This window comes from Rutidosis leptorrhynchoides, chromosome 8 (assembly GCF_046630445.1).
Source record: "Rutidosis leptorrhynchoides isolate AG116_Rl617_1_P2 chromosome 8, CSIRO_AGI_Rlap_v1, whole genome shotgun sequence".
NCBI classification, from domain to species: Eukaryota; Viridiplantae; Streptophyta; class Magnoliopsida; order Asterales; family Asteraceae; genus Rutidosis; species Rutidosis leptorrhynchoides.
The window spans coordinates 358,544,777-358,566,913 of NC_092340.1; the positions used below are offsets into that span (position 1 = coordinate 358,544,777).

At 33.1% G+C, this 22,137-nt stretch overlaps 2 protein-coding genes and 1 pseudogene across 2 annotated transcripts; 2 read left to right on the forward strand and 1 right to left on the reverse strand.

Moving 5' to 3' along the window:
* Window positions 1-351: 351 nt before the first annotated feature.
* On the forward strand, window positions 352-2,684 carry LOC139862179 (uncharacterized). Its single transcript, XM_071850736.1, has 5 exons — window positions 352-556; window positions 974-1,130; window positions 1,224-1,274; window positions 1,437-1,529; window positions 2,329-2,684. The coding sequence occupies exons 1-5, from the start codon at window positions 387-389 to the stop codon at window positions 2,404-2,406; spliced, it is 549 nt and encodes a 182-aa protein (XP_071706837.1). The 5' UTR covers window positions 352-386; the 3' UTR covers window positions 2,407-2,684.
* A 623-nt stretch (window positions 2,685-3,307) lies between these two features.
* On the forward strand, window positions 3,308-4,593 carry LOC139864663 (uncharacterized; annotated as a pseudogene).
* A 1,483-nt stretch (window positions 4,594-6,076) lies between these two features.
* Window positions 6,077-10,924, reverse strand: LOC139862847 (uncharacterized). The gene is made up of 4 exons (XM_071851478.1): window positions 10,335-10,924; window positions 9,325-9,756; window positions 8,662-8,962; window positions 6,077-6,495 (listed from the first exon to the last, which is right to left on the reverse strand). The coding sequence occupies exons 1-4, from the start codon at window positions 10,782-10,784 to the stop codon at window positions 6,350-6,352; spliced, it is 1,329 nt and encodes a 442-aa protein (XP_071707579.1). The 5' UTR covers window positions 10,785-10,924; the 3' UTR covers window positions 6,077-6,349.
* Window positions 10,925-22,137: the final 11,213 nt, after the last annotated feature.

The following is a 22,137-nucleotide window of genomic DNA, read 5'->3' on the forward strand; positions in this document are numbered from 1 at the left end:
AAATATAATCAACATGGTACAACTTCATGTTATGAATAATTGATGTGAAGGTATCTATGAGAAATAGACAATAGCATATTCCATCATATACTCATCTTCCAACTTATCACTTCTTAGATTTAAATTCAATATTTATTTAATTATTAAATTATTAAATATCAAAGAGAGGGAAAAATATAGTAGTAACTAAATAAGAAAGCCATCTCCTCTAAGATTCTTCTTATTTCCTCTTGTTACAGACATAAACACTTCACGTTTCCTGATTATTTTTCTTACTACGTTTGCTCATCCCAAAATTCACACAATATATATACACATTGAATATTGATATAGCTACAGATATCCATATATATAACCGTTTCCACTTTTATTTAAATTATATTATTATGAGATCAATAGCTGAAATAGCAACTTTATCAACCTCAAAGATATTAACGAATTCCGTTAATTCGTTTACATCTCCATCATCTTCTGAACCTGTTTACATGAATTATGCTTTACTTTCTGCACTTGTTGCCTTCGCTCTTGCGCAATCGATTAAGGTTTTCACCACGTGGTACGTTTAATTTTTTTTCCCTTTCCTCAATTTTGACCTGATTTTGACTTTTTAATTTATGATATCGTATTGCTATAATTAGGTAGTGATTTTAGTCGGTCAATTAAGGTTTTCATATCTAGTACTACAGTTTAGTGAAATTGTGATCATAACTATAACTATATTTTGATTATTTCATGACCTTTTTTTTTTTTTTTTTTGTAAAAATATTGACGCTAGGGTTTTATGGTTCTAAAATTAAACTGAATTATTCATCAATGAACTGATGTTATATTATGTCTTTGGCCATTGAAAACTCAGAATTAAAGTTGTTATTTATAGTACTAGTTTTAACTGTCTGTTGCGATTTGAAAGTGGTTTATGATCAACTGTTAGTGATAGTGTTGCGAGTCTTATATTCATTTGGTTGAAATGCAGGTATAGGGAACACAGATGGGATCTTAAGCAACTGATTGGATCTGGTGGTATGCCTTCATCGCATTCTGCAACCGTCACTGCTCTTGCCGTTGCTGTTGGTTTACAAGATGGCATTGGCAGTTCAACTTTTGCAATTGCACTCATTTTAGCTTGTATTGTATGATCTTTGTCCTTAATTTTACTTATCTATGCTAAATAGGGGAAGTGAAATTTGTATTGTGACTTATGATCTCTAATAAATTGGTGGCAGGTGATGTATGATGCAACTGGTGTACGATTGCATGCTGGCCGTCAAGCAGAGGTTTGTCAATAGTAATTTATGCTGATGTCAGCTAATATATGTTGGATTTGACCAATTTTTCATTTAAAATATGATATGATATATCATAGATTATAATAGTATGATAGTAGCTAATAAAGTGGTTAAAAATTTGTCACATTTCTAAATTTTGCAAATTTTCAGGTTCTGAATCAAATTGTATATGAACTTCCTGCTGAACATCCTTTGGCTGAGAGCAGGCCACTACGTGAACTTCTTGGCCACACTCCTCCTCAGGTTCGTTTTCATGTATTCTATTTTATAATATAATTACAATAATTATAATTATAATGATTATGATTATAATTATAATAGCAGAAGTGGTAATAGTCAAGTGGGTATGGGAATGAGTGAAAACAAGTCGGGTTGGGGTTGTTCTTTGTCCATTTTCTAACGTTTTATAACTAAAAATGTCTTTAATATGATTATAAACTGTACTATGAAAGTACAATCTTTCTTAAGCGGATAAAGCAATTTTGGTGGTTGCATACACTCATTGAATAAACGTTAGCTACGGCTTTTGTACCATTTCATTATCGACAAAGATGTTACATTTTAGACATTTGACCCGTTTAAATAGTGTATCAATCAAGTCAATCGCTTTTTAAGTACATGGGTCGGAATTTTCATTTGAATAAACGTTGTCAATGGTGTTTGACCCATTCCAAGTTTAACAAAGTACTTGGAATGTACACTTTTGACCTGTTGGAAAGAATTTATAAATCAAGTCAAACCGTAAGTAAATGGGTCAGAATTGTCCTTTGTTGTTGAAGGGTTACTAAACTCTGCTTCTATACCGATGGTGAAGTTACTTAGTTTCCCCTCTTTTTTTAGTATGACAACATAATCAACATAAGTCTCGTTCTTTGACACCCTTCTAATTATCAATCTCTTAATTGCTCATATTGATTTGGATGAATTCCATATATATGTCCAGTACATGAAAGTTATGTTACACGTGTCACATTACTTAGAGTTCTTGAATTCTTGAATAATGTAATAAATATACTACGTAATTATTTTACATAACATGCAGGTTGTTGCTGGTGGGTTGCTGGGAACAATGACAGCAACAATCATTTACTTGATGTCGCTTTCTAGTACCAATGCCTAATCAGTTTAACATCTTTCGGTATATATGCATCGACACTGAAAGACAGTGTTCAAATCAGAATGTGAAGTTGGCAGTGTTGTTTGAATTTTAAGGTATAGTATATTTCTTAGTTATATGTAATGCATTCTTTTAATTGTAGACGTGTTTTCATTACCATTGAATTTGTTGGTTGATAGTATAAGATTAGTAGTGAAACTATTATTTTGTTGGACCTTAAAGCAATTAGATGTCAATGTTTTCTCTTGTTTGCTATAGAAAAAGTGTAATCTATGATGGTTGATGGAATTTATTTCTGTGTATATTTTTCGTATTGGGATATGATCTGTGATGCAAACGGCCGATTCAAGTATATCTGTTTGATAAAATCGTTTCGTATTTATAGTACTCCGTATTACTTTGTGACTTTTCCGGGTCCCTGGATCTACCATTGCCCATTGGCTTGTACATATGGAGTACAATCTACAACACTTCGATAAGTCTATCACCACTCAACTCCTACTTCACTGAATTCGTTTGATTTCAACCACTCTTTTGAGTAAAATTTTATGCGTTGAATGTAAATTTCGTACATATTAAATTCTTGCAATCATAAAGATACAAGTTTTTGATGATCTGTTTGATTTATGTAGCTAAAGATTGAGCTTTTATATCTGGGTTGAGGGTAGCTTTGCTCTTTGGTGTGTAGTACATTATATACTAGTAGTATTTAAATTTAAATTAAATTTACATATACATATACATATATACATATATACAATACAAAAGGTGTATTGGGGTTCAAAATTGAATCTTTGATCAAGAAAAGTGACAATGAGGTCCATAGAGGATAAGGGTTGTGTGAATATTGCATCACCTCAAGAAACTCATGTTAGCGGTGTAGGTTTCGAGTTTCCTAAAGGAAATGGGACAAATCGTGGCCACTGTAGGAAAACCGACACTGTCAAAATTGGATGATGCCCAAAAAGGGTTGGTTAAGTTATCTAGAGGTGTAGATAAGAGGATTAAAAATTTGGAGTATTAGAAACAAAAAATGTTGATTTGGGTGATTCAGTGTTTGCTAATTCAATTTTTTGTTAGAGATATGGGGACTGAAATGACTCCTGCTGGTAGCCAAGAACCTTCTAGATCTGTCACACCAGTTAGAACCACAACACCGGCAGCCCTACAGCATCTGGGTCATCGACTCCTGTAAGGCCCGGGCCAAATGTAGCTCCCGGGGTCACACCTGTGTCAAAAGTTGACTCGAGTGGATCCACAAGGTTTGGGAGAGAAAATGAGGATACTAACGGGGTTAAAACTCGCACCACGTGTCATGATTCGAAGCTAAATCCTATTGAAACACGAGCAATGGCTTGGTATGAGGCAGAACGCGCAAAATACATGGTCAGGTGATCTTCTATTCAACATTATGATTCACAAAAATTATATATACCAGACGATTCAACATTATAAAGATGGACTAAAGATTCAACATTATGAAATAGATAGTTTGCATCTAGATTAGTATATTTTGAAAAAAGCGATTTTTGTGAGTTAGTTGATTGATTAGCAAAAGATGGACTAAAGTTACATATATACGTCTTTTTTATAATGCTCTACAACTAACTATTATAACGTGTGGAACACTTGAGTCGATAGGAGAGTGATTATTGTTGATAATCTAAGATAGAATGACACATTTGAATACCTTTATCCTCACCATGTTATATTATTATTAATAACCTGCTAATAAGTTTTGTTACATACTTATGATGTCCATAAAAATACTCATAAGTTATACGTAGTACTATTTTTGTTGGTTTGTAGGTTTAAGCGCGAGGAAGTTAAGATAGAAGCTTGGGAGATCACGAAAAGAGAAAAGCCGAGATGGTAATGAAAATAATGGAGGTAACTGGTAACATCATTTGTATTTATATTTATTTACTTATAAGTTGACGTTTAATCATATTAGAAAAGTGATCCTATATTCCTTTGTAATTAGAATTTGATATTGTGATGTAGGCTAGAGCATAAAGGCTTAAAGCTCGAGCACAAGAGAAGTATACGAACAAACTTGCTTCGACAAGGAGAATACATAAACTTTCAATACAGTCTGCAATCACTTATTTAAAAAGAAACATGAGACCATTCTTTTGTTGTAAAACTGAACCTTTTCTAGTCAAATCGCTAAGAAGCATTGCAATATGAGGAAGCAAAAATGATCCTTAAGTATTCCTCCTAGTCCGGGTTCGTTGCGCATATTAGATAAATTTACATGTGATATGTTTTGCTATCATAGTATCATATCCCAATTAATTAAAGGGTTAAAGTCAAAAATAGGCTACAAACTTACACAAATGTACCGATGTCGCCCACAAACTCATTTGAGTCCTACTGTCGCCTACAAACTTTCAAAAATGTGCTAATATCAACATTTTATAGTTTTGACCTGTTACATACTAATTTTGACCTGATATATATATAATTTTTTTTTTTAAGAATTAAGATCCAATCCACGAACGACACGTGTTGATTTTTAACCAGTTTAACCGGTAGCAAGTCATTTTTGTTTACATTGGTACACTTTTTGAAAGTTTTTGTTTACATCGGTACACTTTTTGAAAGTTTGTAGGCGACAGTAGGACGAAAATGAGTTTGTGGGCGACATCGGTACATTTGTGTAAGTTTGTAGCCTATTTTTTGCTTTAACCCTTAATTAAATGTTAAACTATGATTAAAATTAAAATACAATTGAATGTAAAACTTTTGGTTAGGATGAAGGGGTACTAAAGTACCTGAATTAGGTTTGTAGTTGGTAGTTGCTCAAAATTTTCAGTTACTAACATGTCAACTTCACTGGATAGTTGCACTAGAACCCCTTACACTCATACACATTTGTATATAATCACCTTAAATTGAAGGAACTTTCAATCTTCATACCTAAATTCAACAATTTCACTATTAAGTCAGCTAACTTCACCTTGCACATTGTCCTGCAGGGGCGGTACATAGTTGTGTAACTCAAAAGTGCTATCCGCCCAACCTGTAAAAAAATTTCTAGTGTAGTATTTAAAATTTTTAGGGGTAATTTTTTTGTAAACTATTCACCCCCAAGTTGGTATTTTCGCCCCCATGTTACGATCTCCAAGTTCTGCCACTATTGTCCAGAGAATGGGATCAGGGATCGGCATATCAACGGTTTTGCAACACTGCATGATATACATACAGAAAAATCGAATGCAAATATGCTGAAAAAGATCATACACAATGTACATTTCAAGCCTGAAAAGTACCAAATCGATGCAAAATTTAGCATCTTAGAATATAACCTTATATACAAACATCTAGAGCATCTTAGAATAACCTTATATACAAGACAATTTGATTCCTCGTCCCTGAACTTTACATCAAATTTGACTTCTCGTCCCTTTTCTTTTTTTTGTGCATCCCTCGTCCCTAATGTATCACAATTTTACAACCCTCGTCCTTTTTAGGAACGAGGAATGTAGAATTGACAGAAAGAAAAAGGACGAGGAGTCAAGAAAAAGGACGAGGGATGTAGAATTGTGATACATTAGGGACGAGGGATGCACAAAAAAAAGAAAAAGGACGAGGAGTCAAATTTGATGTAAAGTTCAGGGACGAGGAATGAAATTTTGTCTATATACAAACATCTAGAGCATATTAGAATAACCTTATATACAAACATCTAGAGTTTGATCATCACTTGGAGTAGTATTTATTCAACTTTATAAGTTAATGGTTTTCCAAACCATAAAGAATGTCATGATCATATTAACATTAACCAACTATACACAAAAAGGATGATATACATAAATAAACAAATAAAGACACGCGTTTGTCTTTAGACTGATTCGATTCTCATTGTCAACACTTTGTTGATAATAAGAAGAGAAGCTCACGTTATGACCTGAAGATTTCAAGGAATTTTGAGATGAAAAAATCAGTTGGTGGTAGTGAACACGGTAGTCCTTCCAAGTACAAAAAGAACTAATGATAACTCAATGAAGAATATTGTGTTTATGAGACCTCGATCCACCGTCCAACCATACAAAGTAATACCTCCTGGATTGTTCTGCAGATACATAACTGCACACAAGTTTACCGTTGTATTAACTTGGAAAAAATAAAAGTGCAAGATTAAACATGAATAAAGTGGAAAAAAGAGGGGATAAAGTGGAAATATAATAAAGAGGAAGAAAGTGAAAAAAGGAAGAAAAAGGTGAAATAGATTAAAGATGCGAGAGCGCGTGTGGGATTCGAACCCGTCCTCAACAACTAACCTTATTACTTACATGTAAATTTACATGCTCCGTATTGTTTTAATCGAGACAACCGTATTTCCAAAAGTTTCCCGCATTCTCGGAAAATTAATTCAAAATATTTTTAATAACTCAATGACGATAGCAATGAAATTAGAAGGAAGCCACAATTACGGATTGTGGAGTACACACTTCAAATAACTACTATTAACAAACATCCTAATTCACTCAATTAACAAAGCAACATGTCGATCCTTAGGTGATTACGAAGAAGTTAAAGAAGTCGTTAAAACTGTCATGTTGAGCTCCATTGATGAAAGCATTGCATGATCACTTCACTATTATCGACATTCATACCAGATCAGGAGTCAAATGAATAAGCAGTTTAAGTACGGGTGTTTTACAAAGTTACATTATAGGATTCTTGTTATGAGTTCAAATTAAGGTTCCAAATTTATTTTCTGCAATTATAATTAATCAATGATTTTGACATATGTCATTGTATAAGGGAAAAGAAGTAGTTGAGTCGGGACGCTTTAGCAGAACCTTACAAAATGGTACTCCGTATGTGATTGAGATATTAGTACTATAATAGCTATTGTTAGTAGTACTACAATAGCTACAATCACATACCACTTTGTAATGAGCTCTCAGATCGTATCGACTCAGCATATTCTTTTCCCTTTTGCAGTGAGATTTTGACATCTATCAAAATCAGAAATTGATTAAAATTGCAAAAAAATAAAACAAAATCGGGAACCCTAAATTACACTCATAATCAAAATCCTACTCTAGATTGTGAAGGTGGACACCTGTATTAATGTCGGTAATACTGAACAGATCATGTAATGCTTTCATCAATGGAGTTCAACACGGCAGATTTAACAACTTCATTAACTTTTTCGTAATCACCTACGGATCAACATGATGCTTTGATAATTGATAGTAGTTGTCTGAACTATGTATTCCACGATCCGTAATTTTGGCCTCCTTCGAATCTCATTGCTATCGTCATAAAGTTGTTAAAAATATTTTGAATTAGGTTTCGGAGAATGCTGGAAACTTATGGAACTACTAGGAAATAAAATGAGGCGGTTATCTCTTTTAAAACAATATGATGTATATAAATATAGATAAATTTATATGTAAGTAATAAGCTCAATATTTTAAATTTATATGAACTGGGGTTATAACGACACTCAAAGCGGCCCCAAGAGATGCACTAGCCGAGCGTCCGTCACAACTCGAGAGACAGTCGCATACAGTGGCGGAACATAGAGCAACCCAAAGGGGGTATCCGCCCCCCCCTGGATTTAACGGGAAAAAAAGTTTTACACTAAAAAAAATTTTTTTTTACCAAAAAATAAGGTTTTTTTTAGTGTTCGCCCCTGCTGACAATGAAAAATTTATTAAATTTTTAGACTCGCCTACTCTGTAGTCGGGTTCAAGTTCCGCCGCTGGTCGCATACCCATGATCCATACCTCGAGAGGCATGTGGCTCTAATACCAATTGAAAGGACCCTCAAATCGGCCCCAAGAGATGCACGAGCCGAGTGTGCGTCACAACCCGAGAAACAATCGCCTCTCATAAGCTGAAACAGTGGACTAACCGGGTATATGCAGGCTTCAACTAAAATGCATGGTGGGAGATACTAATTAACCACAACTTTATGGGGTGAAGATTAGGGGCAAAGGCTCCTTAAGGAAGGGAGCAAACAATGATGCAATGAATCATTTTTGAACTGATGCACCAAAAAAACCTACATTCAAGGAACGCATCAAAATGAAAAAACAAACAAATTTTTTTTTTTGAAAATTTGCTGCATCAGTCTTCAAGAAAAAAGTGATGCATCATCTATGGCTCCTGATTCTGACCCTTAGCATGAAATGGTTATATCAACAAAGTTGTTAAATTTTAACTTTTTAACACTAAAAAACCTACAACTTCTTTCATATGATGCAATGCAATGATAAATTTGTAGTGTTTACTTACGAAATGCTTGTCGCCTGTGGTATGAAGACAAATACGATGTGAGTTGTGCGTTTGTCGGAAGAGGAATATAATTCATAGCTTCCATATCATTTTCTGAAGAAACCGATCTCAATAAGCTACTCACAACCGCATGGCTCCCATTTCCGTTTAAAAGTCTCATATGTGACGTGTCATCGGGCCCACATGAAGCTAAAGCATGCCACTGACTTGCTAGCGCTGCAAGCCCTTGTGCCCTGTGTGAAATCTTCGCTGCAGCATTCAAACACAATATCACCCCTACAACCTGTGCAATTGACGAAACCTGCAAAAAACAGAGCCTTAAATAACCTTTGACTTTTTAATCAAACATACACCTTTAGTACCCCACCGTCTCAAAATTACTGTCCCACTTTGACTTTTTGAGTTTTTCTTGTACAATTTAAAAAAGTTGTAAGGTTTTCCCTATTCGGGTTACCCGGGAAGGGCGAGTAATCCGACTTTCTTGTACAATTTGATTTAGATATTTTTTGTGTTGTATAATATTTTCCGAATCCATTCATATGATTTTCATCAAATATTATATAGCACAAATAATAATATTTAAAGTCAAAATTTTAAAAGAAAGACTTTGAAAATCAAACGAGACAGTTATTTTGGGACGGATGGAGTACTATTTAGACTTACCGCAAAATCACCACCATTTATGAACGTTACTTTATCTCTGAACTCGGTAATTTGGAATAGAGTAGCGAATTGGCTTGAGGTAACGACTGTGAACACAAGAAGAAGGTAAATACGAAACCGATGGCTTATTTTTGACAAATGATGGCGTAAACGGGCATGTTCTTCTATAAATGCTAAAACGTCAGTTTCTCTTTCGAGGAGGTTTTTATAGTCATCGAAATGGATGATTTGCAAATTGCAGACCAAATGGAAAACTAAACATGAAGATAGAAAGATGAATGTTACGTATGTCCATGAAACGGTCAAAGTAAGCAGAACGCCACAAGATTGCCACCATGACTCATGGTGCACATACATCATTCGGATAATTTCACGAGCAATTTTCAAGATTAGACATGGAAGAAACCACAACAAAAGTGCACGTTTAGACTCCTGCAATCACCATTAGAATGTTGTTCAAAGAACCAATCAATATTTCAATATTCTAACCAAAATAGAAAAAATAAAAACAAAACATTATAGATTGTTCACAGTTAAACTGAAGTTTAATTCAAATGGATTCCAGAAAAAGAACGCATATTTAACTGGATTTTCATTTTTGTATTGATTGATTAACTATTAAGGTGACTCCAAGAATAAAAGAATCAAAATGTATATATGATAATCAATTTTAACCCTAAAGTATCATATAATCATAAACCTAATCAATAATCAAGTCCATTGAACGATCAAAGAATCAAACTTTATGCCTAAAGTACTTCATAATCAACCTAATCATTACCAAAATTATTCCAAAACAGATTCAGCCTAACATGTATTAAAGGTAAAATATATGTAACCAAATGGGCATAAAAAAATAAACTTAATTTAAATAAAATATAAAAGAACACTTTTGTCAGCATGAACAAGCAAGCATCTTTGTAAAACTTTTTCTGCAATTGCACAATTTGTTTGCAATATATATACATATACTTATTATACCTAAATTTTATATATAGTGGAACACTTACAGTAATTTTCTGAACATACTCTTTTGAAAATCTTTGAACATGACCATTATATTGATCAACAAACAGAAACTTTCTAATGCCATATTTTCTGAGATTATGTGAAAGACAAAGAAGAGCAGAAGCTGCCAAACAAGCATGTGATGATACAACAACAAGCTCAAAGCCTTTAACTTGATAAAGATCACATCTTGAACAATAATCAGTAGTAATCATAAGTATCACTACAGGAACCACAACCCCAATCATTAGAAACATTACCCATGAAATCCCAAATCTTAAAACAGAAGTTTGATTAAATCCCAATAATAACATATAGCAATCCAATTCTTGAAGACACCCATCAAGATCATTACTTTCTTCATCTTCTTCCTCATATAACACTTGGGTTTGGTCCGTTTTTATAAGTAATGGAGTAATGAATTGGGGTGGTTGTTGTTCTTGATCTGACATTTGCAGAAAGATTTTGGGACTAATTGGGTGTGAAAATTTGAGAGTTGTGTGTGAAATGGGTATGTCCTTAAGCAGGGATCAAAGGATACAATATAAAACATGGGAAACTTAAAAGGATTGAAAATGGTCAAAGGATGAAGGAAGTGTAGATTGACTAATTTTTTTTTTTTTTTTTTTTGGTATTATAATTTAATTTAATATGTTTGGATGTTTGGATTCTATTTGGGAAAGTAGCAATTGTCTTGTTCTTGAAAACATATTTTAATGGGGTCTATTTTAAGTTTGTGACACATAGACACCGGAGTTACATAAAAGCTACTCCATTATTTTAGGAATATTGGAAATTGGAAATAGAGATAGAGATAAATATAAATAAAGGAGCTTTAAAGGTTAACTGAACTGTATTTTTTTAAAAAGTATTTATGAAAAGATTGCATCTTTTAAACTATTTATATATTTCAGCTTTTCCAAAAAAAGTTTACAAAAGATAATTATTTTACATTATGAACAAATAAATCTTTTTCCTTGAAACATTGAGGACATCATCATAAAAATCACCCTCTCAATCGATCTCTCCCCATCTCAAAGTATAAATACAATCCGGATCAAATATGTATCTGTTATTCATGGTCAATCTTTGATTACTAAAACTATTTAACATCAAAATCAAAATTTAACAAAATTGAAACAACCCGTCCTAATTCATCCGGACGAAGTCCATATCGATTATAAACGAATCACAATAGTTGATTACATCGCGAGGCATTTGACCTCTATATGATACGTTTTATAAACATTGCATTCTTTTGAAAAGATATACCATAAATGAATATTTAAAATTCAATGTTTTCGACATCTGATGATTTCTACATATAGACAATCACCGTAAATAACAGTTTACAAGAATACTTCCATTGACAATGCAGTCAAAATAAATACACGGTGATGATTTTGTGAATGCAATGCTTCCTCGAATAAAACATGTATGACTCCATGCACATAGTTTCTCTAACATATATTCAAACAGCGGAAGACTTCTAGGAACCTGAGAATAAACATGCTTTAAAACGTCAACATAAAGTTGGTGAGATATAGGTTTAATGCTAGCAGCGTTATAAATATAGACCACAAGATTTCATATACATAAACGTTTTAATAAAAATATTCTAAGTTGTTGAGCACTTGATAACCATACTTAACATTTAATCAACGTCGCATATTCCCTTTATTATGAAATCTCACTACACCGTACCAAGTGTAGTCACTGATGTTATGCGAGGTGTATATAAAATAGCTTTATATTTTACAAGGAAATACTATTAAATACGATACAATTTTACACAAGATATTTATTTATTTAGAGAATGGATATACTTAAACCTTGCTACAACACTTATAGGCAGTGTACCTAATCGTACAGTAGTGTAGTTTTTAGTAAGTCCGGTTCGTTCTACAGGGAAAATCTTTAAACAAAGCTTAACGCTATATTAGTTTTATTTTATAAAAATACAAATATATATATAAGTAATATTATTATTATAAAGGGGGGTTTTTACCGTTTAATGATCGGTTTGTCGATTTTAAAACTTTAGTCGCAGTTAAAACAAAATGTAAAATATTAAATAAATAAAAGACTTAATTTAAAGCGTAAAGTAAATAACGATAATGAAATTGCGATAAATAAAAGTGCGATAAAATAAACTTGCGATAATTAAAAAGTACGATAATTAAAAGTGCAATTAAATACAATAACAATAAATAAAAGTGCTATAATTAGAAGTGCAATTAAATATAAAATAAAGGGAATTAAATATGAAATAAAAGAATTATGCTTATTTAAACTTCCGTAATCATGATGTTTGACGTGTTGATTTTAGTTTTATGCCCATGGGTTAATTGTCCTTTGTCCTGGATTATTTAATATGTCCGTCTGGTTTTTGTCCATAACAGTCCATCAGTCATAAATATAAAGTGCGAGTGTCCTCGTCAAATTATTCTTATACCCGAAGTCAAATATTCCAACTACTTGGGGACTTAAACTGTAACAAGATTTTAATACTTTGTTTAATAATTACACCAGGATGTCGACTGAGTGTAACCCAAGGTTTTAATACTTTGTTATCAATTATGCCAAGTGTCCTTGTACATAATTTCACCCCTGTTTTAATAATTCTAGTGACTATTAATCCATTTCCGTGTCCGGTTAAATGAACGATTATTCGTACATATAAATACCCCGCCCATCGTGTCCGATTGAGTGTATATGGTTATTTATAGGGACGTTCAATTGTAAATCTTTATATTAAAATTAACAAACTATCATTTAGTTAAACAAATATAAAGCCCATTAATAGCCCATAGTCTAATTTCCACAAGTGTCGTTCTTTTGTCCAAACCCCAATTATGGTACAAAGCCCAATTACTCAATTTTAGTAATTAGCCCAACATCTTGATTACTTCGTTTTAAATAAGCATAATAATAACTTAGCTACGAGACATTAAATTAAAAAGGTTGAACATAACTTACAATGATTAAAATTGCGTTTGCTTTTATAGGCGGTTTCAGAATTTGGGACTCCGCGACTCGCGGCAATTTTTGCCTTCAAACTCCGCGAGTCGCGGAGTTTGATTTTCCAGCTCACCAACTTTGGAGTCTTTCTTTGCCGACGAATTTTTAATATATTATAATATTTAAATAATTATAAGAATTATTTAAATATTATATTATATTTATGTGCATAGTTGACTCGTAATTTTTAGTCCGTTGCGTCGAGCGTTGAGAGTTGACTCTGGTCCCGGTTCCGGATTTTCGAACGTCCTTGCGTACAATTTAATATCTTGTACTTTGCGTTTTGAATCTTGTACTCTTGTAATTTCGAGACGTTTCTTATCAATAATTGGAAACTCTTTGATTGTATTTTGTACTTTTGAGCTTTTTGGTCGTTTGCGTCTTCAATTCGTCGAATCTGTCTTTTGTCTTCACCTTTTATTATTTAAACGAATATCACTTGTAAATAGAACAATTGCAACTAAAAGCTTGTCTTTCTTGAGGAATAGTGCTATGAAATATATGTTCGTTTTTAGCATTATCAAATATTCCCACACTTGAGCGTTGCTTGTCCTCAAGCAATATAGTCTTGAAATACTAGAATCACTTCTTTATTCTTCACACTTTGTACATCAGTGATTTCTATACGGCGGTATAAACAATGGTAGTAACGATATGGTTTACAGTCCCATACGACTATAAAAATTTAGATCCATTAAGGAAATTGGATCTTTATGAAAACATTTGATCTTTTAAAAATTAAATCTAGTTTTTACCCTAGATAAGTTTTCCGGAATAACCCTTCACCGGTGTTTGCAAATTATTTTTGTGAGTTTGGTGGGTTTCATATTTGAAAATTTTAGCTCAAAACTTATGGTTTTGTGTCACCCACTTGCTAACCTTGTATTAGGAAAGCAACACGTCCAGTTTACTTGTCCCGTATATTACATTTCGGTAAACTACCGTCCGGTTGTAAAGGAAAGCGTTGAACAAGCAACTGTCAAGGCAATGTCCCGTGACATGCTTTTGATTATGGTCTATAACGTGTAGGACGCAATTACTATCCTTGGTAGGAGCAATAGTAAAGCTCACCCTTATGATTTTTCGGTCTGGCACAAGGTCCTGTCTTTGACCATGCTATGCAACCACCGTTCTTACGGTTGACACCCGATTTGGTTCAGGTGACCTAATGAATTTCAGGTGAATTCCTAGGATTTTACGTTTAATGGTAATGAACGCATTGAAAATGGGTTTTTAGAAAACAAATCGATTTTTTAAGATATCATTGAATTCCATGAGTTTGTAATTCTCAATCTTTAAGATCAATCTCAAGGATTGAGTAATATCAGTCTTAAAAGCTGATTTTTAATCTTTAAGGAGATTATCCTTTCTGGGGATCTGATTCATTAGTCTTATCAAGCTAATTTGCACGGTGCCCCCCATTGTACAAGATAAATCCTTCTCATGGTTAGGATAAATCTAACCACTTGGCGACCCTGTTTAATGCTGAGGTCCGTGGATTTTCTGCTGATTTTAGAGATGACTTTTCTAGGTTTTTCGTCAACCTACAGCTGGTCTGGACGACAACTTCTTGACCTAAATCAAGAAGCGCGTTTCTTTTTCGGAAGACTTTACTTCCTTTTAATGATGGAATTGATTCATCGTGTAGATCCATCTTTTCTTTTCTTTTATCGGGTAAAACAGTTTAGTTTTAGTCCAAAGCAAAAGTATTTTCAGTAATTTGTTACAGAAATATGTGACATATGTTTAAGATAACTTGGTAATTTTTCCTACACTTGGCTTTTATTTTCCTTTTTATTGTCCTCTATTCCATTTTAAATGAATTCTAATATTTTGGTTTGTTTCTCAATTTATGTCCTTTCCAAGGTAACAATAATTTCGGTGTTAACACCTAGTTTTATCGTTCATAAATATGTATAAACATGATTTTGAGTTCATTTTGAAAATTTTGAAAAATTTTACTAGAATTGGGTAGTCAGTATATAAGATTAGGGCTGTTCTTTATTATCAGAGAGCACTAGATTCTAATACAACTACTGCTTTACTAGTATTTTTAATGGTAACCAAGTGTTTAAGATAAAAATTTTAAAAATCCGAAAGAATTTAACCCCTTCCCACACTTAAGATCTTGCAATGCCCTCATTTGCAAGAAATCAGTAACAATTTAAATTATTGAGGGTGATTAGCGTAGAAATGATTAAATTTTACCAAATTTTCCAAACATATTGTTGTTTGTGTTGAATGATAAATGGTGCACATCATTTGTTCATTTCTTCTCGTTGTTATTTCACATATATTTTGCATCTTGTCGTCAAAATTAGTTGCTTTTGCTGAACTTAATGCCAGTCTTTGAAAATGCGTTGTTTTACCCTGTTGTGTACATAAGATAAACTGCAAACATATATACATATTTTTGAAGTTTGGTATATTACCCCACATTCAAAAATTATTAAAATCTAATAATAAAAGTTAGAAAATTATAAAAACTATTACAATATTAACATAAGTATTAAATGTATTAACATTACAAATAATAAAATAAATAAAACTAAGTAGACTAGGGATGATACTGATACCAGTAGGGGTTCCATGCATAACCATAGGTGTTATAAAATGCTTCGGCTGGGTTATACGTAGGATACGGTGGTTGGATCTCTATAGACCAGGGAGGAAATACGGGCGATTGAGTAGGAATATAGTTTCTACCTATTTGTTGGCAATAAGCTATGATTTGGTTTTGATGAACTTGCCAATCTTCAAGTGCTCGATGTCTAGCATTTTCATACTCTTGTGAAGCTATAAACCTTTGCATTTCTGTCATTTCATTTCCCCCTCCCACATTACCTGGCTGTTGGTTTCTCTCAACCTGTGGATGTCTACCATGGTATTGTACTGCGACGTTATTTCGCCTCTTCAAAACCTTCGCACCATGGTATACATTTAAACCTATTGTATCGCGGGGTTCTGGTTCTTCGACTAATAATCCCCCCCCCCCCCCCCCCCCCCCCCCGACTTATATCCACACCGAGATATTCAGCAATCAAAGTAATAAATATACCACCTCCTATTATGCTATGCGGTCTCATCCCCCTAACCATAGCTGATAAATAATAACCCACACAATAAGGTATACTTACAGCGCTTTGTGGGTCTTGAATACACATGTGGTAAAACAAATCCTGTTCATTTACCTTTTCCTTGTTCTTACCTCGTTGTGTAATCGAATTGGCTAAAAATCTATGAATTACTCTTAACTCTGCTCCATATATATCCAAATAAGAGTAATTTCCCCCTTTAAATCGGTGATGGCTAGTCATTTGACTCCATACACCATGCGTATCAAAATTTTTGTCTATCTTTCTACCATTTAGTATCAACCCTCTACAATCGGCAGATGCTAACTCCTCAGGCGTATATATACGTAAAGCCTGAGCCATGTCTAGTAAAGACATGTGGCGCATCGAACCTCCTAACAAAAATCTAATAAATGATCGATCGGTTAAACTAGCTACCCGATCATTTAATTCTATACTACACAACAATTCTTCACACCATACTTTATATACAGGTCTACGCATGTTGAATAATCGTACACAATCGTTAAAAGTAGAATTACCATACCTCTGTGCAAGTAATTCCCTAATTGGCCCGGCCAATTCTACAGCTTCTAATGGTCTCCATTCTATGACCCTAGGTACTTCAACAGTTTTAGAATGAAGAGTATGCAAGCCCCTTTGGTATTTTGGATAATCTATCCAAAGTCTGTCAAATCTCAAGTTCGGGTGCAAATCTTCCAAGTGCATATCAGAAAATGTCATGACTGGATGAGGTATATCTTGTTTGTAGTAGTTATCCACCTCATGTTGTTCCGCATTCTCAGCAGGAGCATTGCGAGCTTGGGATGAAGATTCACCCTTTTCAGTCTGCAAAACACATCAAACACAATTTTTGTGCATCCAAATATGCATTAGTGTCAGCAAAATCATCAATCAAAATAATTACAATAACATGTCCAATTTATATCAAACTTAAGCTCATTTTCATATTTTTATCAAATCTACACTTTTTTAAATAAGCATATACGAAAATATTCGCCAAGTTCATAAGCATTCAACTCAAATAACATGTCAAAATAATCATCACTAGCAATTAAACAAGTTTCAAATGGCATTATCTCTCAAAAATCAAGTTCATGAATTTTAGACTTGAAAAAGTCCACTTTAATTCTCAAAATCATGTTTAGGCTCAAAGTTTGGATCATTTAACTACCTAAACATGTTACACTACTTAATTTAGCAACAATCCATGACAAAAATCGGCCATAACCTGTTTATATCAAAAATCCCCAAATTGCTCAAGAACACAAACCCTAGATGTCATAACCCGTCCTTAACCATAAGAACGTGTTAAATAACGTATGATTTCATTGCGAGGTATTGACCTCTATATGCGACATTTTTAAAAGAAAAACTGCATATATTATACATTACAAACCATGATTCTTATTTTTGTTACAAGCTTTGGACAACATAAAAATGATTATCGTTTAGCGATAATCTTCGACTTACAAACTTTACATATAATGATAACAACACGGTTTCTAGCATATTTTACAACACAGATCCTCGGGTATGCAGTTTTATTTTTGACACAAATATGCGTACGCAAGATCCTGCTCAAATTCAACATTATGCAGCGGAAGCTTTAGTAATCTCCTGAGAATAGACATGTTTTAAAAGGTCAACATAAAGTTGGTAAGATATAGGTTTAGTGCCGGCAGCAATATATATATATATATAGACCACAAGATTTCGTATATAAACAGTTTAATAAAAATATTCTAAGTGGTTGAGCACTTGGTAACCATACTTAACATTTAATCACGTCGCATATTCCCTTTAATATGGAATCTTACTACACCGTACCAAGTGTAGTCACAAAACGAAGTACTGTGCAACCGTTGAATACTGGTCGTCCAGTCCGGTTGGGGTTGTCAGGCCCGATAGATCTATCAACAGGATTCGCGTTTACAATACCGCTGTAAATATTAGTTACCAAACTACAGGGAAGTATGCCAGTGGTACAACTCAACGTAGAATATATTTTTCAGTTACTTGTGTCCATAACGTAAAACATAAAATACATGTATTCTCATCCCGAAATATTTAGAGTTTAAAAGTGGGACTATATACTCACCTAATGTATTTTGTAGTAAAAATACATATAACATCATTGAACACGTATAAGGTTGGCCTCGGATTCACGAACCTATATCATTTATGTATATATATATTAACACATATAATGGTAATCAAACAACTAAATTTTAAGTTTTATTAACTTGAATTTATTTATTTTCATATATTATATTCTACAATGTATCACTGTTTTCGTACTTAATTATATTAATATCTTATAATATATGTATTCATAGAGAATGTTTATTTATTATGATAAGAGAGGAAAAAAAAAATGATAATACTTTTAATAGTAAGAATAATGATACTACTAATAATGATAATAAAAAAAATGTTAATACTTATAATAATAATACAAATGATAATTTTTAATAAAAATACTATTGTTAATAAAAAAAATAATTTTAATGATAATACTAGTAATAATGATGATAATAATATAAATTATTAATAAAGATTATGATAAGAATGTTAATAATAACAGGTAATCTAATAATACTAATAATAATAATGAAATTGAGAATATAAGTGTGTATACCCTTTGAAAACTTTTCTAAAAAGAATTGTTCTTAACGAGGCTCGAACCCGCAACCTCCCACTAACAAACACCACTTCATAACCATCAAACTATTCAGTTTTTGTGACATTAATATCACTTCAAAGCTATAATACCCGTCCCCTTTTATTTTTGTTTACTTAATGCTCCTTCCCTCATTTAATCTGTCAAGCCCACACGGCCCAGGCTAAATTTTCTAAGCCCAACAGAAGGATCTCGGCCCACAATAGCTTTTGTTGATAATCAAAGGAAAAAAAAATGTTGTGGCCTGGGTTCGAACCCAGGACCTTTCGTCTAACCACAAGCACTCCTAACCGTTAGGCTGATTATTCATTTCTATTTTATTTAACACCCTAAATCTTTTATCCTAAATATTCGCTGTTACTCCTTCTTCATTACAATTGCAGCATCATCGTCATCTTTTATTTTTATTTTTATTTTTATTTTTTATTTTTTTTTTTCGTTTATCATCTTCACACATCACTTCCCCTTTTTTTTAACATCTTATGTCTTCATCATGTACATCATCATCGTCTTCCATTTAACCCGTGACTGTAGCAAAAAAAAAAATGATAACGACGGTTCGATCAAGGTTTGCTGGAGTTCTTGAGTGGTGGTGGGTTTATATAGCAGTAGAAATAAACGGTGAAGATGGTCGTGATCATGGTGGTGGCGTTAGTGGTGGTGATAAAAATGAACGTGGGTTCTCGAAAAGAAACAAAAAAAAAATGAAGAAACGTGATCGTGTTGGAGCGGTTCAAGGTGGTGATTGTTGAAGACGAAGGGTGATAGTGATGGTGTCGTGGATGGTGGAAGGTGTTGATTGTCGTGGTGGTTATATTACCGGAGGAAGGAGGTGGTGTCGTGGATTCATGGTGTTTCACAAGGGTGATTAAAGAAGAGAGGGAGATATATGGAGAGTGAGGTGGTTAAGGGTGGTGGAGTTGGAAGCACAAGAAGTTGGACGGTTGGGTGATGGAGGTTTGTTCGAAAGAGAGATGTTATGTACTCTCATATATGAATGCATATATATGATATATATATATAGAATATATTACATATGATTATTGATAAAAGATCAAAAGCAAACAGTATCATCAAATAATTCGTGAATGATTGTCAAAAGTAAAACAGTCATGGACTTTGTTGTTTTGTGGATATGGTGTTGATCAAAGATGATTGTGGTTAGGAAATGCAACTGTATGAATTCGTATATATATAATTCATATAAAGTAATCATATGAATATATTAATGATCTTAAACAGTATTCTCACATGATTAAATAAATCAAATAATTAAGCAGCCGTTTAATTTGGATTGTTCTACCGACACTTTATCCCGAATGATAATATCGTGTCCATTGCTAAACAGTTATCGTATAAAAGTGTTCCTAAAAATCCCAAACTTTTAGATTAAATAATTTTAATCATTTCACTCGTTAACTGTTTGAATCCCGATCAAAAAGGTTCGTCTAAAATTCATGTTAAATTCCAAGTAATATATACGAAGTATTAAAACTTAGCTCGAGGTATTTAAATATATTTTTAGCAAACAAAAAGTTATATAACATACCTTTTTTTTCATATTTATTCTTAACAATTAAGTTATATATTATTTCAAAAAAAAAAAATATATATATATATATATTCAAATATATATATATATATATATATATATATATATATATATATATATATATATATATATATATATATATTTACAAATAATTGTTCGTGAATCGTCAGGCATGGTCAAAGGGTAATTGATTATCAGAATATAGTTTTCAAACTTCCTAGACTCAACATTAGGGTTTTTGCTTATCGTGTCAGAAACATATAGAGATTAGGGTTTAAATTTGGTCGGAAATTTCCGGGTCGTTACAGTACCCACCTGTTAAAAAAATTTCGACCCGAAATTTGAGTGAGGTCGTCATGGCTAACAGTAAGAATGTTTTCATGACGAATATGAGGAAATAATGAAGTTTTATCATTATTGAGAGATATAGATAAAACGATTCAATCATGTGAAGCGTACGAGTGAAGCTATCACAAAAGAGTGAAATGAGAAATAAAGATTCGTCTTGACTTTTGACGTAGTCACGGTTGATTTCCTAATTTCAAGGAATTTAAGGAAATCTTCTATTCAGAAAGAAAATGAAATAGCACGATTTACTAGCAAACTATTGGAATTACACAAAGACAGAAATATCAAGGAAATATTTCCGTGATATGATTAGAAATTAAGTAGAATGAAAGAGTCGTGTAACATGGCACATGATGATGGTACTGTGAATCATCACATTCCATTAGAAACTTAACATGACTTACTGTAATATAATGAAGTTGATCAAGTTTCATTATATTATACTAATTCATGCATCAGTTCCCAACACTACTTCAAAACATTCATATTTTAAACTTGGAGGTTTCGGAATTTAGAAACTAACACAGTTTCTTTTATATTGTAACGCAGATGTTACGAAGAGTTGAATGATCGCAGATAGGAATAGTTATGAAAATATCTCCTGAAACATGGAGAATATGTATAACAGAAGATATGAAGATGTCTTATAATATCTAAGATAAGGTAATGATAAAGAATATCATCCGGAAAGGTTTAGAATAAGAAGTAGGCTCAATATTTTAAATTTATATGAACTGGGGTTATAACGACACTCAAAGCGGCCCCAAGAGATGCACTAGCCGAGCGTCCGTCACAACTCGAGAGACAGTCGCATACAGTGGCGGAACATAGAGCAACCCAAAGGGGGTATCCGCCCCCCCTGGATTTAACGGGAAAAAAAGTTTTACACTAAAAAAATTTTTTTTTTACCAAAAAATAAGGTTTTTTTTAGTGTTCGCCCCTGCTGACAATGAAAAATTTATTAAATTTTTAGACTCGCCCCCTCTGTAGTCGGGTTCAAGTTCCGCCGCTGGTCGCATACCCATGATCCATACCTCGAGAGGCATGTGGCTCTAATACCAATTGAAAGGACCCTCAAATCGGCCCCAAGAGATGCACGAGCCGAG

Coding starts and splice junctions, on each gene's coding strand:
- LOC139862179 (XM_071850736.1), top strand. CDS start 387: ATGAGATCAATAGCTGAAATAGCAACTTTATCAACCTCAAAGATATTA. Junction 557..973: donor ATTAAGGTTTTCACCACGTG/GTACGTTTAATT, acceptor GTTGAAATGCAG/GTATAGGGAACACAGATGGG. Junction 1,131..1,223: donor CACTCATTTTAGCTTGTATT/GTATGATCTTTG, acceptor AATTGGTGGCAG/GTGATGTATGATGCAACTGG.
- LOC139862847 (XM_071851478.1), bottom strand. CDS start 10,784: ATGTCAGATCAAGAACAACAACCACCCCAATTCATTACTCCATTACTT. Junction 9,757..10,334: donor AGTATGTTCAGAAAATTACT/GTAAGTGTTCCA, acceptor TGGTGATTGCAG/GAGTCTAAACGTGCACTTTT. Junction 8,963..9,324: donor TAAATGGTGGTGATTTTGCG/GTAAGTCTAAAT, acceptor TGTTTTTTGCAG/GTTTCGTCAATTGCACAGGT.